At 53.2% G+C, this 15300-nt stretch overlaps 1 protein-coding gene across 1 annotated transcript; it reads right to left on the reverse strand.

The window, feature by feature from the left end:
* Positions 1-13370: 13370 nt before the first annotated feature.
* On the reverse strand, positions 13371-14528 carry LOC136787565 (olfactory receptor 14C36-like). Its single transcript, XM_066984877.1, has one exon. The coding sequence runs from the start codon at positions 14301-14303 to the stop codon at positions 13371-13373; it is 933 nt and encodes a 310-aa protein (XP_066840978.1). The 5' UTR covers positions 14304-14528.
* Between the last annotated feature and the right edge of the window lie 772 nt (positions 14529-15300).

Here is a 15300-nt window from a genome sequence, read left to right on the forward strand (position 1 = left end):
TGGAGAAAATATTCATAAAGGCAAATAATAAAAAATATTTTCCTGTTTCTGAAATAAACCTGGAACTCAAGTGAACATTAATGGTTCACAAAAGCATGTGTCCAAACAGTTTCCTCACTGCCTCCTTGAGGTCCTGGTTCCTCATTCTGTAGATGAGGGGGTTCACTGCTGGAGGCACCACTGAGTACAGAAATGAAAACACCAGGTCCAGGGATAGGGAAGAGATGGAGGGGGGCTTCAGGTAGGCAAACATGGCAGTGCAGAGAAAGAGGGAGACCAGAGCCAGGTGAGGGAGGCACGTGGAAAAGGCTTTGTGTTGGCCCTGCTCAGAGGGCATCCTCAGCATGGCCCTGAAGATCTGGACATAGGACACCACAATGAAAACAAAACAGCCAAATGCTAAACATGCACTAACAACCGGAAGATTAACTTCCTTTAGGTAGTCTGAACGTGAGCAGGAGAGCTTGAGGGTCTGGGGGATTTCACAGAAGAACTGGTCCACAGCATTGCCTTGGCAGAGGGGCAGGGAAAATGTAGTGCCCGTGTGCAGGACAGCATTGAGAAAGCCACTGCCCCAGGCAGCTGCTGCCATCTGGGCACAAGCTCTGCTGCCCACGAGGCTCCCGTAGTGCAGGGGCTTGCAGATGGCAGCGTAGCGGTCATAGGACATGATGGTGAGAACATAAAATTCTGCTGATACAAAGAAGAGAGGGCATTGGCCATGGCTTTGGGCAGAGTGGTGGAGATGCAGCCCAGGTCGAGGAGGGCGAGGTTGAGGAGGAAGAAGTACATGGGGGTGTGGAGGCGGTGGTCGCAGGCTACGGCGGTGAGGATGAGGCCGTTGCCCAGGAGGGCAGCCAGGTGGATGCCCAGGAAGAGCCCGAAGCGCAGGAGCTGCAGCTCACGCGTGTCTGCGAATGCCAGCAGGAGGAACTCGCTCACCGAACTGCTGTTGGCCATTTGTTGTCTTTGGACACAGCTTTCTGTTGGAGAGGATAAGGCAGAAAAAAGTTAGAAAAGGCTTCAATGAGGAAAACCTATTCCACCCAGACGATCCTCTCTCTTGGCAGAAGAACCGGTATGAATCTCATTGTTTCCATACGGATCTCTCAGTGCAATGCTTCAGACTTCTCTGAGGAAAACATGATGCAAGTGTTAGAGCACTCTCATTACAAGCCTCTCTCTTTGCAGAAGAAACTTTCTGCAGCTCTCCTGCTTGAGCTGCGGCTGGTGCTGGCTGAGAGTGGCACTGGGAGCAGGGGCTGCTGTGGGCTCCAGAGGAGTCCTTCCTGCTGTGCAGCAGGAGGGAAGCAGGAACAAGGGGGAAAATCAACTCCATTCGACTTGTCGGTTCTTGCAAACAACTCATCTGAACGCCGAGCTGAGCTGTAGGGATTTTGTTTGCTTTATTTTATCCCAGTAGCCCCTGTAACGCTTAGGATAGGTATTGGATGGTTGAATGCCCTCACATTTCCTGGACACTCCTGCTGATATTTAATGGGAGTGTCCATTAGTGAAGACTGAGAAGAGCCCTTCTGTCCACCAGTCCTGTTCTCAGCTCCCTTGTGTCGCCCATCTCTGAGCTGCACTGTCATCCCATTCAGGTGTTTCCCTGAGAAGGAACAGGAGAATGCTGCTGAGGAAGAAGGGCCACAGCAAGCCAGAGGGAGCCTGGGAGCTTCTCTTCTTTGCATGGCTGCAGGAGCTGCGGGGCAGCTGGCAGAGAGCCCGGCCTGGCCAGGTAGGGCAGGGTGTTCGGGTCTGACCGGGGGCACCTGGCTTAGGCCACTCCGAGGGGCTTCTGCCAGACTTCCTCACCTCGCAGTGCCATCCAGCAGGACCCCCAAAGCCTACTGCATTGCCCACTGCCCTCCCAGGAACAAGACCCAGCAGGAGACCCTTCCAGGACGTGCAGCTGCATGGCCCTGCAGCCAGAGACGTACCTTGTCAAGGGCTGTGCACATTTCTCCTGCAGGCAGCTCTCAGCATCCTCCCACTGCCAACTGCCTCCAAGCCCTCTCTCCTTCTCTCCTGTCCCCGTGCCAGCTGCGGTCAGAGCCCCCAGCCCTGCTGCGCTGTGCACAGGAGCTGCTCCTGGGCACAGCTGTCTCTCTGCACCAGGGCCCTCTTGCCACGAGCTCTCTCTGTCCCACGAGCCCGGCCCAGCTCAGCACCACACGCCCAGCCCAAGGCATTGGAATCCCCCCTCGGGGGGCTCTGCTGAGGAGCCCACGAACCTCAGGCACTGAGAGACAATTGAAGACATCTCTCCAGAAGTCCAAGTCAGAGGCAAGTTTCCTGCAGTGTCCCCCTGAGGGCCAGCACTGACACAGCCTCCCTTGGAGCTCGTTAGAGTAGAGCATTGGAGGCAGTGAGGGCAAGGAGACAAAGGCAGTGTGAAGGTGACCCTGATGTGTAGGAAAACTGGATGTGTGTCATCAAGCACAAGGGCCAGGCCTTGACCCCCAGCCCCTGGGAAGGGAGATCCTTTCCCTTCACACCTTGCTCAGGGCTCTTCGTGGGGCAGGAGGAGATGGGGATGTGCATGGCCAAGTGCAGGAGAATGGTACGACCCCTGCCTGGTTAATCAGTGGGGATGAGGAGGTCCTGGTTCTTTAGCAATACGCTGTCTCTTCCTAGGCCTCAGTGACAGAGACAACAGCCAGAGCCATGGACACAAAGATCTCGGTTTGTTGGGACTTTCAGCGTTGCCTATTTCCTTGTTCCTCTGATTACCAGAGTATTGTAGCGTCTCCCAGACATGCACCTCTTTCGCTGCTGGCTGTAGACCCTTGTCTGTGTGCTGTCATATGGGGTCTTAGCTGAGTAGCTAGTGTGAGACCACTCGTGGTGCCCAGGCTCTCCTCCTCCTGGGCACTGCTCACTCAGCAGGGTCCCAGTCTGCCCTGATGTGCAGGGTTCCTCTTCCTCTGCTGTGGGACTGGGCTCTTCTCCTTGTAAAGGTCAAGAGGTTTCTGTAGGTAAAATCCTGCAGTTTCTCAAGGTTCCCCCACTCTGATGCTCCATTCTGTCAGGTGTTCATGTCTGCAGGCAGACAGTTCCACCTTTCTGTGTTTGTGCTATCTCTGACAAGACAGCAGCATCAGGAGCTGCAGGGAAGTTTGGATAATACAGGAGTAACCAGCTGAATGGAATCGCAGCACAGAGTCACAGAAGGACAGGGGATGGAAGGCTGCCAGGTTCCACCTCTTCTGTGCTTCCTTCTCATGCATGGTTTCATTTTGTCTGGAGCTGTGTCCTAAAAGTTATGGAGCTGTGCAGGGAAGTATACAGATGGGTTAAAGCCCAGGTGGATGTCAATCCATCTATTACTGTCAAAGACAATAAAAACTCTTTATAGAAACACTCTAATAATGGAGGATTCAGGAGCTTCATCATCTTTTCTTGTCTGTGGGAGGAAACCTGGTGACAAGAGATGAGGTGAAGGCTGAGGCACTTAATGCCTTCTTTGCCTCAGGCTCTAGCAGCAAAACCAGTTGTTCCCCTGGACATTTCTTCTTCCTCATGGCCATTGCCAACCTTATAAGGTGCACTTTGTGGCAGTTTTTTCTCTCCTGCTCTTCTCTACAACAAAACAAAGCTCCATCAGGGTGGAAACCACTCCTGAAACAGGCATCCCAACCCATCAGGCTCCTTGCGGCCTGTCAGCCAAGCAGACAGAAGTCACCTCAGCAGCATCTTCCAAGGCCTGGGCCTGCTGCTGGCCTTGCAGCTTCTTGGCTAGACACAGCCAAGCCTTGTGCCTCCTGCTGTCCAGTCCTGGCTTCAAGCAGAAGGGACAGGACAACCCCTGTTCGGGCCTTCTTTGTGTCTGGGTCCTCCTGGGGATGGAGGCAGAGGGGATCCCACAGGCAGCATGCCAAGCAGGGGCCTTCTGCTGGCCTAGCAGGGCCACTGGCAGATGGCAGCCCCAAAGTGCACATCCCAGGGAGAAGCCAAGGGTGAGCTGCCACCTCCAGACACAAGGGACCTCACAGTCCCTTTGCGTGACACGTTCCTGCTGCTGCCCTATCAGCTGCAGAGACAGAAGTGACCTCCCAGTCACTGCCCCAGTCCCATTCCTCCTGCTGGGGCAGGAGATCCTGAGGCAGAGCTGAGCTCATCAGAGCATTCCCACCCATCTCCTGCAGCTCCCGCGTTTCTGCGAATGCCAGCAGGAGGAACTCGCTCACAGAGCTGCTGTTGGGCATTTCCTGCTTCTGGGCATGGGGTCCTGCCCAAGGAGCTAAAGCACAGTAGGATAGTACAGAATTACCTGATAATAACTAATTCTGTTTCGTCCTCTCAAGCAGACATCGGTCAGGTCCCTTTCATGAGTTTTAACTGACACTGACTGAGGGTGTCCCTGCAATAAGGGAACTTTGCTGTGGTCAATGTAGTGATCAGTCCTCACCTATAACAATAAGGAAAGGGGAACATGTGGTCATCCCTGATTAAATTCAATCCTGATATTAAGTGATTATCCACATTGCTGTTCCAAATTCACCCAACTGCATAGCAGGGGTGTGAGAATTGCTGTTTCTTTAATATTTTCATTCCTTCTGCACTCCAAGTGAAATGTTGTCGATCGTCAGATACAAGGGACTGTCCCTTTAGTGCAGACTGCCCTTCCGAGGGGCAGCCAGTCTGTCAAAAAAAGGCTGGTCTCTTCTGCTGGCATGTCTATGAGCTGCAGAATAACCACATGTTCACCTGAAAAGAACCAGGACACTGCTGAATCAGGGCTCCAAGTGCCCATCTCCAGATCCCTCAACCTGTCCCCATACTCCCCTTCCCCCAAGCAACCCGAGGGCTTGCTCCATGGGCGGGTGAAACCCCCATCCCCAGGCAGCCTGGGAACAAGAGCAGCAGCAGCACGGCCAGGTGGAGAAGCCAGGAGGAATGGCAGCGTCTACCTCATATTGGAGAAACAGAGAGATCTGTCCTGTCAGATGTTATCCGCCATGAGCTGTGTTGGCTTCAGAAAAACTCTTTGGAAATCCCATTTACCTGTTCTGCTGCCAGAGACTCACGGTGCCAAGAGCCTGCAGATCTGTCCTGCCACACGCTGCCCTCTGTTGCTGCGCTCCTCACTGCCTCCAAGCCCTCTCTCCTTCTCTCCTCTCCCCGTGCCAGCTGCGGTCAGAGCCCCCAGCCCTGCTGCGCTGTGCACAGGAGCTGCTCCTGGGCACAGCTGTCTCTCTGCACCAGGGCCCTCTTGCCACGAGCTCCCCTTGGGCCCAGGAGCCCGGCCCAGCTCAGCAGCACAGCACCCGACCATGGCATCGCTTGCTCTGTGCCATTGGGCTCCTGCGAGGTGTCCCCAAGGCCTCAGGGCTGACAGCTCCCGAAGGCAGCAGGGTCTCTGCTGGGCTGTGGTGTTTGAAGCAGACTGAAGTCATCACCGACTGCTCCTCTCTGAACAGGGGAGAGACTGGTTTTAGAAGTGTGATTTGTGCTATTAGAGTGTGGTTGTCAAACATGAGAAGAAATGATTCCCTCCCTTAACACCTATTTATTCCCTTCCCACTTCAGGGCAGGACACTGCAGCCATGACAGCCAGGGATCATTTTATCCCTCTGAACACCCTTCACCCGTTCTTTTAGGAACTGAGAAAGAAACATCTTGCTCCTTGGTGTCCTAACAAGAGAGGGGGGACCAGAATGCTCTAAAAGGGTTTCCATAAGTGGAAAGGGACATTAAGGTAGCATTGGTTGAGTTTCAACTACTGTGAATATGGAAGGTCTACCCACACACAAATCTCTCCTTCCTCTTTCTCATGACCAGCACGGTGACTGGGACGTGGAACCCCCTCATCATTGTGCTGGTGGCTACAAGCAAACACCTGCAGATGCCTGTGGCCTTCTTCCTTGGGGATTTGTCCTCCTTGCACCCTTGTAGAGCTCCACCACTCTGCGCCAGTTGCTGGCCAGCTTCCTGGCTGGGGACAGCACCCCCTTTGCTCACAGAGGTGGGAGCACTGTCAGCTGCACCTTCTGCATGACCGGAGTGCTTCCTGCTGGGGGCCATGTCCTACGGTCAGCCCTGGGCTGTACGCCATCCCTGTTCTCTGCCAAGCTCGTGAAGTGGAAAGTCTGACTCCAGAAGGCAGCTGTACCTGAACCAGGGGAATTTCTCTCATGTACAGTAATTATTTCTCCTCCTCCCAGCTACAGTGCTTTGGCCCCAGTGTTGTGGACACCTTCTGTGGTTTTGTCCCATTGTTGCGCCTCTCCTGCAGTGCCACGGTGATACTCATGGTCTTTGCTTTCACGATCTGTATTTTGGATCCAATCTTCCTCTTTGCTCTCGTGCAGTTTTCATGTGTGTGCACCCTGTGTTGGCAGGCCCAAGGCCTTATCCACCTGCTTTTCTGTCCTCACGAGTGTTACTGTTTCCTACGACACCATCATCACTGTATGTGAAGTGCAGAACAGCCCTGCTCAGAGATCTTAATCAAGGCCTTTCCCAAACCTTCATCATCTTCCTGGTCAGTCCTCGGGTTGCTTAGAGGTGGTTTTGGAAGGTTGAGAGATGGGTCTGCAGGTGGAGAGGTGGATCTGCAGACATCGTCATAAGACCTATCTCAAAGACCTTGGAAAGGACGGATTGATCAAAGACGTTCCCCGGGACTTGGAAAAGGCAGATATTAAACCCATTTTCTACTAGGAGAGCAAGCAGAAGGATGATTAAGTCTAACCAGCTTAATCCCAGCCTTAACCCTAGCCCTCAACCCAGAACTAAACTATAAGACTCAAAGCTTGACCTTGTCCTAAACCTTGAGCAGGATCCTTGAGCAAAACACCAATCCCTCCCTTAAAGCCCTTGCCATTCCCTTAACCCCGGAAGGTGACCTCTAATCCCTAATCTTTGTCCTGAACACCTAGACCCCAAAGCCCTCCACCATGCACACAGCACATCTCACATTCAACCCCACTCCTACCTCTAACTTCAGCTCTTTGTCCCCTTGGGGCAGGGCAGGGGCTGTGAGGTCCTGCAGCAGTCACATGGCATTGGAAGAGGCATGTGAGGTGACAGGTATGTGATCAGAGCAGAGGCCACGAGGAAGAGCTGGCTGGGAATGCTGTGATGGGAGCAGGTGTGCCTCAGGATCTGCTGGGCCTGCAGGAAGCACGTGGCTGGGAAGGAGGCTGGGAGGTCACTTCTGTCTCTGGAGCTGACGGACCAGCAGCAGGAATGTGGCCCAGACAGGGACCGTAAAGGGCAGAGGCATGCACATGGCACTGAAGATGATGGCGAGGCACCTTCTGTTCTGGTCAGGTGAGAGACCACAGGAAGGCTGATGGGATGGGAGTCATGCTTGAGATATAGTTTGTGAGACCATCGAATCACAGAATGGCCCATGCTGGAAGGGACCTTAAAGATCATCTTGATCATCTGAAGTCGAAGTAGATGACATTGGTCAGTCTTCCCTTGTCGTCTGATGTGGTCACTCCATTGTAGAAAGCCACCAGATTGGTCCGGCACAACCTACCCTTTGGTGAAGCCATGCTGGCTGTCTCGGATCACATCTTTCTCCTGCATGTGCCTGACATTGATTCCAGGAGGATCTTTTCCATGGTCTTGCCAGGCACAGAGGTGAGGTTCACCGTTCTGTAGTTCCTTGGGTCTTTCTTTCTACCCTTAATCAAAAGGGGAGTGATATTTCCCTTTTCCCAGTCACCAGGGACTTCACCCGACTGCCAGAACTCTTCAGATATGATGGAGAGAGGCTTGGCAACTACATCGGCCAGTTCCTTCAGGTGCAAGTTATCATGCCCCATAGACTTGTACTCGTTAAGTTTCATCAGGTGGTTTCGAACCTGCTCTTCATTTACAGAAGGTGGGACTTTGCCCCCCCCCAACCTCCATCTGTGGGTTCAGGGAAATGAAAGACTTGGGAAGCCTGACTGGCAGGGAAGACTGAGGAGAAGACGTTGTTGAGGCAAAGACGTTATTGAGTCCCTCAGCCTTCTCCATGTCTGTCATTACCAGTTCACCCTTCTCATCCATCAGAGGGGGTACACTCTCCTTGCCCTTTCTTTTCTGAGCAATGTATCTGTAGAATCTCTTCCTGTTATTCTTTGCTTCACTTGATAAGCTCAGTTCCATCCATGCCTTCGCTTTCCTTATCCCATCCCTGTACATCTGAAACAAAACTATGCATGAGGGCATGGAAAAATGAACCCTGCACCATAGAAGCCATTCTGAAAACAAAACTTGTAGGTAGGAAACACAGTTTCGTGGAGGTGCAGAGCTGATGGGCATGTTGAGCAGGATGATCCTAGTGACCTTTGTGCCCTTTCCCTCCTGACAACAATGCCACTTCCTTCTCAAGACTAGAGTAGCCAACAGAGGTGAGACAGATACTCTGGGATCAAGAATGTCATCAGAAAGCTGATCCCAATAAGATATGGGGAGGTCAGGAGCAGCCTGAACAAGAGAGATGTGAGATTTCAGGGTGGGAAGAAGAGCTTGGACAGCAAGAAATTATGATTTCATAGAGGTAAGAGGGTTCATGTAATGTAGATGCTGCTTTAACACTGACTTAAAACAGTCATGTAAGCCCCTTACCTTACTTGAACCAGGAATTTTAATCTCTAAACCTAAATGCTACCACAACACTCTGAAAGGAATCCATTTTCGCTCTTCATCCCTTTCCTTTACACTAGCATTAAAATGCTCTATTTAACCCTGGACTTCTTGGGAGACCTAAAAAACCCTAAAACACAGAGCTTCTCCATACCTTAACCGGACACCTGACACCACAAACAGAATACCAAACACTCCCAATAAAACTTTCCTAAATCTCTAACACAAAATGTGAAAAATAGGTACCGAGGGGGCTAGAGAGAGGTCAGCTCTGCCTCAGGATCTCCTGCCCCAGCAGGAGGAATGGGACTGGGGCAGTGACTGGGAGGTCACTTCTGTCTCTGCAGCTGATAGGGCAGCAGCAGGAACGTGTCACGCAAAGGGACTGTGAGGTCCCTTGTGTCTGGAGGTGGCAGGTCAGCCTTGGCTTCTCCCTGGGATGTGCACTTTGGGGCTGACATCTGCCAGTGGCCCTGCTAGGCCAGCAGAAGGCCCCTGCTTGGCATGCTGACTGTGGGATCCTCTCTGCCTCCATCCCCAGGAGGACCCAGACAGAAAGGAGGGCCGCACAGGGCTTGTCCTGTCCCTTCTGCTTGAGTCCAGGACTGGACAGCAGGAGGCACAAGGCTTGGCTGTGTCTAGCCAAGAAGCTGCAAGGCCAGCAGCAGGCCCAGGCCTTGGAAGATGCTGCTGAGGTGACTTCTGTCTGCTTGGCTGACAGGCCACAAGGAGCCTGATGGGTTGGGATGCCTGCTTCAGGAGTGGTTTCCACCCTGATGGAGCTTTCTTTGGTAGTACGAAAGAGCAGGAGAGAAAAAACTGCCACAAAGTGCGCCTTGGAAGGGTGGCACTGGCCAAGAGGAAGAAGAAATGTCCCTCAAAGGGTCGTGCTGTGCTGACAGAGGTCACCTAAAGAGAGCCTATGATCATACCCACGCTTTGTGTTCATCAAGGAACAGCTGATGAGGGTAGACGAGACATGGGTGAGATGATGGAAATGCTGGGGTGAGAGCAAGGTGGTGGACAGAGATGGGTGTCTGCAGACTTCAAGGAAATAGGGCAAAGTGTGGGACAGCATAGGAAAGCCTGCAGAGGAGAAGGCAGAGGATGCTGGCAAGAAGGGAAGGCCCCAACAGCCCTGACGTTTTTGTCCCTTTGCCTAGAGCTTCTGAGGAGACAAGATTTAGTCATTGCAATGGGGCCTCACTGCTTCCTTGATACCCTGTGCAGGGGTGGGGAGGTGTCCTAATGAAGTTCTTGTCGTGGCATCACACTGCCCACCACATCATACAGACCCCAAGAAGAGCCCTGAGCCAGACTTGGGGGTGCAGGATCTCCCCTCCCAGGGGCTGGGGTCAGGCCTTGGCCCTTCTGCTTCACCAAAACCAACCAAGACTTTTCTCAGCACAGCGCTTTGCCTGTCTGCAATCATGGCCTCCAATGATCTGCCCTAACAAGTCCCTGGGGAGGCTTTGTTAGGAACAGCCCTCAGTGGGGCCCATTAATACTCCAAGTCACTTCAACGTTTCCTCCTGACTTTACCTTCTCAAGCGGTTACATCATTCTCCTCTCAGTACCTGAGCTTCGTAGACTGAGCACCAAAATACACCATGGAACTCATTAAAATGCAGAACGTCCTAAGCAGCCATATCTCTCCCACAGTTTTCTTCAAGTCTTCAAGACTTGTGCAGCTAATTGGAGAGCTTTCATGGTGTAGTAAAGGAGACGGATTTCAAAGAGCATCTAACAAAAATCTTTCCTCATTTTGAAGGCTTTATTTTGTTGCATTTCAGTTTAGAGCATCATTTTCCCATAGATATTGGTCTAGGGATAATACTTTGAAGCCCTGCTTAGGTAGGAAGAGCAGGGTTTTTCCTTTTTAAAAACAAACAACAGGAAATCATCCTGCAATTAAAAAAAAAAAATATGTTCCTCATTTTTTTTGCCTCCAGTGATGTTTACCTTCCCAAAAGGATGACTGTACGTGATGTATTTTACACTGATTAATAGGAAATTTTTAATAGTAGTGTTAATATTAACCCATATCATACTAATTCAATGATAAATGATGAGTTTCTTGCTAAGGAACCATGAGACAGACTGCTGAGAGATGGGCGAGCTGGAACTCACTGAAACTCAAAGCAGCAACTGGGTTGGTGAGAGCAGTCTGAATGATCAAAGAGTAAGGGGAGGGCAAAGCAGGAGACCTATGGGAAGTGCATAGGTCCAGACAGGCAGCTGGAAAGGGGACATTCAGCAGGGTCTGTGTAATCAAGATGGGTTTTGTGCCTGGAAGATGAGGGAGCACACCACGACAGAGAAAGCAATGACAATGCAAGTACAGGTGAACACCAGTATTTCTTCTCCTGTGCTGAATATACATCCTGAAAATTCTCATTTCTTCATGACAGAAATTATACTTCACGTAAGACATTTATTGGAAGGAGTTGAATCATTTGAGCTGATGAGTAGTTGCTTTATTAGTTTAGTATTAAAAAATTACTGGGCTTTGAGGCAGAACTTTGCTGTGTGAAAATAAGTATAACCAGGGAAAACCTCCTGTGGCCCCGTTGTGTTTGAGGCACTTCCCTGGACTGGCAGATGTCAGAAAAGACCTGCAGGAGACCGGAGCCCCTTGGGAAAATCAGGTGGAGCCAGGTGGAGTTCCCAGGGCACCTCCACTGCTAGCAGTGGTCTTTGTCCCTGTAACTGCAGCCCAGCCCAGCACAGGAAACCCCTTCAAAGACAACACCTTAGTTCAGTGGGTTTCTGGGATTGACCTAGATTTCAAATGGCCTTTGGGAACCTGAGATACTTTCCCTTATTCCTACTAGACACATGAACATCCATTTACCTTCCTGGGTCAACTTTAGCAAACTCAGGCTGAAAAACTCAAATATAGCACGCTTCAAATGGCTGAGGCAGAACCCATCAGTTTGCCCCACTTTGGAAATGGTCCCTGTCCAACTATGTTTTTTAAAGTGAAAAATGTGAAATGACCCGTCAGGTCAATGCGCAGAGTAAGGGAAAGTCACACATATTGTGCTGGAGTGTCAGAAGGCAAAAAGCACTGCACTGTGCCTCAGAGTAATCAAGGAGACCTAATCCAGTTCATCTGTGAGATAAAGCAGAGTGAAGGACGCTGAGTGGTGCCCTAACATGACGAAGGATGTACATCACTGGTGAAGGAGCTGTCTTTTTGTGCCATCACCAATGCAAATACACAAAACTATATCAAATAAAGGTAAGCTGTCCCACCCTGGCCCTGTCACACCACAGGGCAGGAGAGAGGGAGCTGACAGCCAAGGGACGCATTTGGGTGTGGAAGGTGGGGCCCAGCAGAGACAAGGAGCCAAGGCAGTAGCTGGGGGAGGCCAGGAGAAGCAGCCCAAGGGGTGGTGCTGCTTGTGAGGACACGTTTGTGCCAGCAGCCTGAGTGGGCAGCAGCTGTGCGCAGGCGAGGGGAGGCCAGGAAGCGCATGCCAAGAGCGCTCCTGCCAGCAGAGACAAGGCCGGGGCCGAGGGCAAGGGGAGGGGCAGGCCCAGGGCAGGGGGCTGCAAGGGCCATGCTGAGCTCCCTGCCCCTGCAGCAGCCGCACTGGCCCTCAGCAGATGTGCTGGCCGGCACGCACGGGGAGGTGCTGGCGTGCATCAGAGAGCAGCGAGGAGGGCACTGGAGAGGGCCGGGGTGAGGCAGGTGGCAGAGCCCCATGCAGGGGCTGGCTGGGGGTCCCCTCTGCTGCAGCCACCGCACTCGGGGTTGCAGGAGGAGGGCCTGCAGGGCTTGTGGCCACGGGGCAGAGCCTGGCCCTGGACACTCCGCGAGCGCCGTGCAGGTCGTGGCAGGCTGCGGTGAGGGGACGAATGCCCTGGGCCCCCTTCGTGCTCTGCCCAGGCCAGCAAGGGCCCCGAGCGGCCTCGTGTCCCCTGCCCCTGCAGCTCGGGGCTCCCTTCCCCAGCCCTGGCTCTGCAGCACCAAGCCCTGCTGGGAGCCCTCCCCTGCATGCTGCCACCGCTCCCTGACGCTGCTGGTGCCCTCTGCCGGTCACTGCCCAGCCCAGCCCAGCCCCTGCCCACCTCTCCCCACCTCCCGGACCTCTCCCCAGCCCAGCAGCGCAGGCTGGGCTGGCCACAGGGCAGTGCCCACCGCAGGCTGCTGCAGTGCTCTGGGCACGGCCAGCACAACCCCAGCCCCTCACAAGGCACCGCAGCTGCTGGCACAAAGGCGGCTCTGGGCCTCCCCAGCAGCCCCGGGCACAAGAGGCCTGGCCCAGGCACAGAGCAGCTCCAGATTCCTCTCCAGGATGCCATTTGCCATCAGACCCAGCACCACTGGGACAGTCCCAGGCCAGTCAAGGCCAGTTACTGTTTGCTGGGCCATAGGCAAGCAAGAAGGCAGCTCCCAGTCCAGCCCTTGGTCCTTCACCGATCACTCTGGGGTTCTGATCCATTGTGAGGCCCAGAAAAGCAAGAGGTCTGTTCAGGAAGCAGCTCCTGGGGTGTATTCCTGAAACCAGGTTTGCAAGAGGCGTGCAGAGACATTGAAGAGATGGCAATGTAGAGGTAACAGGACTGTCACCAACATACATGAGCTCTCAGGGCTTATCCAAATACAAGAAACACAATGTAGAAGCAAAAGAGAGCAGCAGTGAAAAGGCCACGTCCTGCTGCTGGCCATGGCCATGGCTCCAGGGAAGCAGCAGCCCCGACCCGAAGGCAGCAGAGACGCAGAGCCCAGCGGGCAGTGAGGGGCAGCCCCGAGGGCTTTGCGCCCATTATTAATGATGAAGAAGCATGTATCCAAAGACTTTCCTCAATGCATCCCTGAGCTCCTTGTTTCTCATGCTGTAGATGAGGGGATTCATGGCAGCAGGAACCACAGAGTACAGCAATGCCACAACCAGATCCAGGGATGGAGAGGAGATGGAGGGGGGCTTCAGGTAGGCAAACATGCCAGTACTGACAAACAAGGAGACGATGGCCAGGTGAGGGAGGCACGTGGAAAAGGTTTTGTGCCGGCCCTGCTCAGAGGGTATCCTCAGCACTGCCCTGAAGATCTGCACATAGGACAGCACAATGAAAACAAAACAAACAAATACTAAAGAAACACTAAACACAAGTGCCCCATCTTCTCTGAGGTAGGCATCTGAGCAGGAGAGTTTGAGGATCTGGGGGATTTCACAGAAGAACTGGTCCAGAGCATTGCCTTGGCAGAGGGGCAGGGAAAATGTAGTGGCCGTGTGCAGGACAGCATTGAGAAAGCCACTGCCCCAGGCAGCTGCTGCCATCTGGGCACAAGCTCTGCTGCCCACGAGGCTCCCGTAGTGCAGGGGCTTGCAGATGGCAACGTAGCGGTCGTAGGACATGATGGTGAGAAGGGAATATTCTGCTGATATAAAGAAGGAAAACAAAAAGACCTGTGCGGCACACCCTTGATAGGAGATGGCCCTGGAGTCCCAGAGGGCATTGGCCATGGCTTTGGGGAGAGTGGTGGAGATGCAGCCCAGGTCGAGGAGGGCGAGGTTGAGGAGGAAGAAGTCCATGGGGGTGTGGAGGCGGTGGTCGCAGGCTACGGCGGTGAGGATGAGGCCGTTGCCCAGGAGGGCAGCCAGGTAGATGCCCAGGAAAAGCCCGAAGTGCAGGAGCTGCAGCTCGCGCGTGTCTGCGAATGCCAGCAGGAGGAACTCGCTCACAGAGCTGCTGTTGGGCATTTGCTAACATTAAACACAGCTGTCTGTTGAAGAGAAAGAATGCATAACAAAGTTAGAAGAGGCTTCAATGAGGAAAACCTATTCCATGTCTTAGAACACCCCCCAGACGATCCTCTCTCTTGGCAGAAGAACCTGTATGAATCTCATTGCTTCCATACCGATCTCTCAGTGCAATGCTGTGGGATTCTCAGTCTCCTGTACAATCCTGAGAACACATTGCCATCAAACTTGCCTCCCTTGCAATGCAGGAATCAGAAAGCACGGAATCCAAAAAAAAGCCTTCTCCTTCAGATAAACCAAGCCTCAGTCTTCTTCTCGAAATGACCGCTTCTAAATGCCGTTCTCTACAACGTATTCTACTTCTTGCTGGAGAAACAGAGACCCATCCGGACAGATGCTGTCAGCCATCGGATGTGCCAGCTGTAGAAGACCCCTCTGGCAACCCTACCTGCATGGCCCTGCAGCCAGAGACTCACGGTGCCAAGAGCCTGCAGATCTGTCCTGCCACACGCTGCCCTCTGTTGCTGCGCTCCTCACTGCATCCAAGCCCTCTCTCCTTCTCTCCTGTCCCCGTGCCACCTGCGGTCAGAGCCCCCAGCCCTGCTGCGCTGTGCACAGGAGCTGCTCCTGGGCAGAGCTGTCTCTCTGCACCAGGGCCCTCTTGCCACGAGCTCTCTCTGTCCCACGAGCCCGGCCCAGCTCAGCACCAGACGCCCAGCCCAAGGCATTGGAATCCCCCCTCTGGGGGCTCTGCTGAGGAGCCCACGAACCTCAGGCACTGAGAGACAATTGAAGACATCTCTCAACAAGTCCAAGTCAGAGGCAAGTTTCCTGCAGTGTCCCCCTGAGGGCCAGCCCTGACACAGCCTCCCTTGGAGCTCGTTAGAGCAGAGCATTGGAGGCAGTGAAGACAAGGAGACAAAGGTAATGTGAAGGTGACCCTGATGTGTAGACAAAGTGTATTTGTTTCAACTAGCACAAGGGCCCAGACAATAGC

Source organism: Anser cygnoides, chromosome 30 (assembly GCF_040182565.1).
Source record: "Anser cygnoides isolate HZ-2024a breed goose chromosome 30, Taihu_goose_T2T_genome, whole genome shotgun sequence".
Lineage (NCBI taxonomy): Eukaryota > Metazoa > Chordata > Aves > Anseriformes > Anatidae > Anser > Anser cygnoides.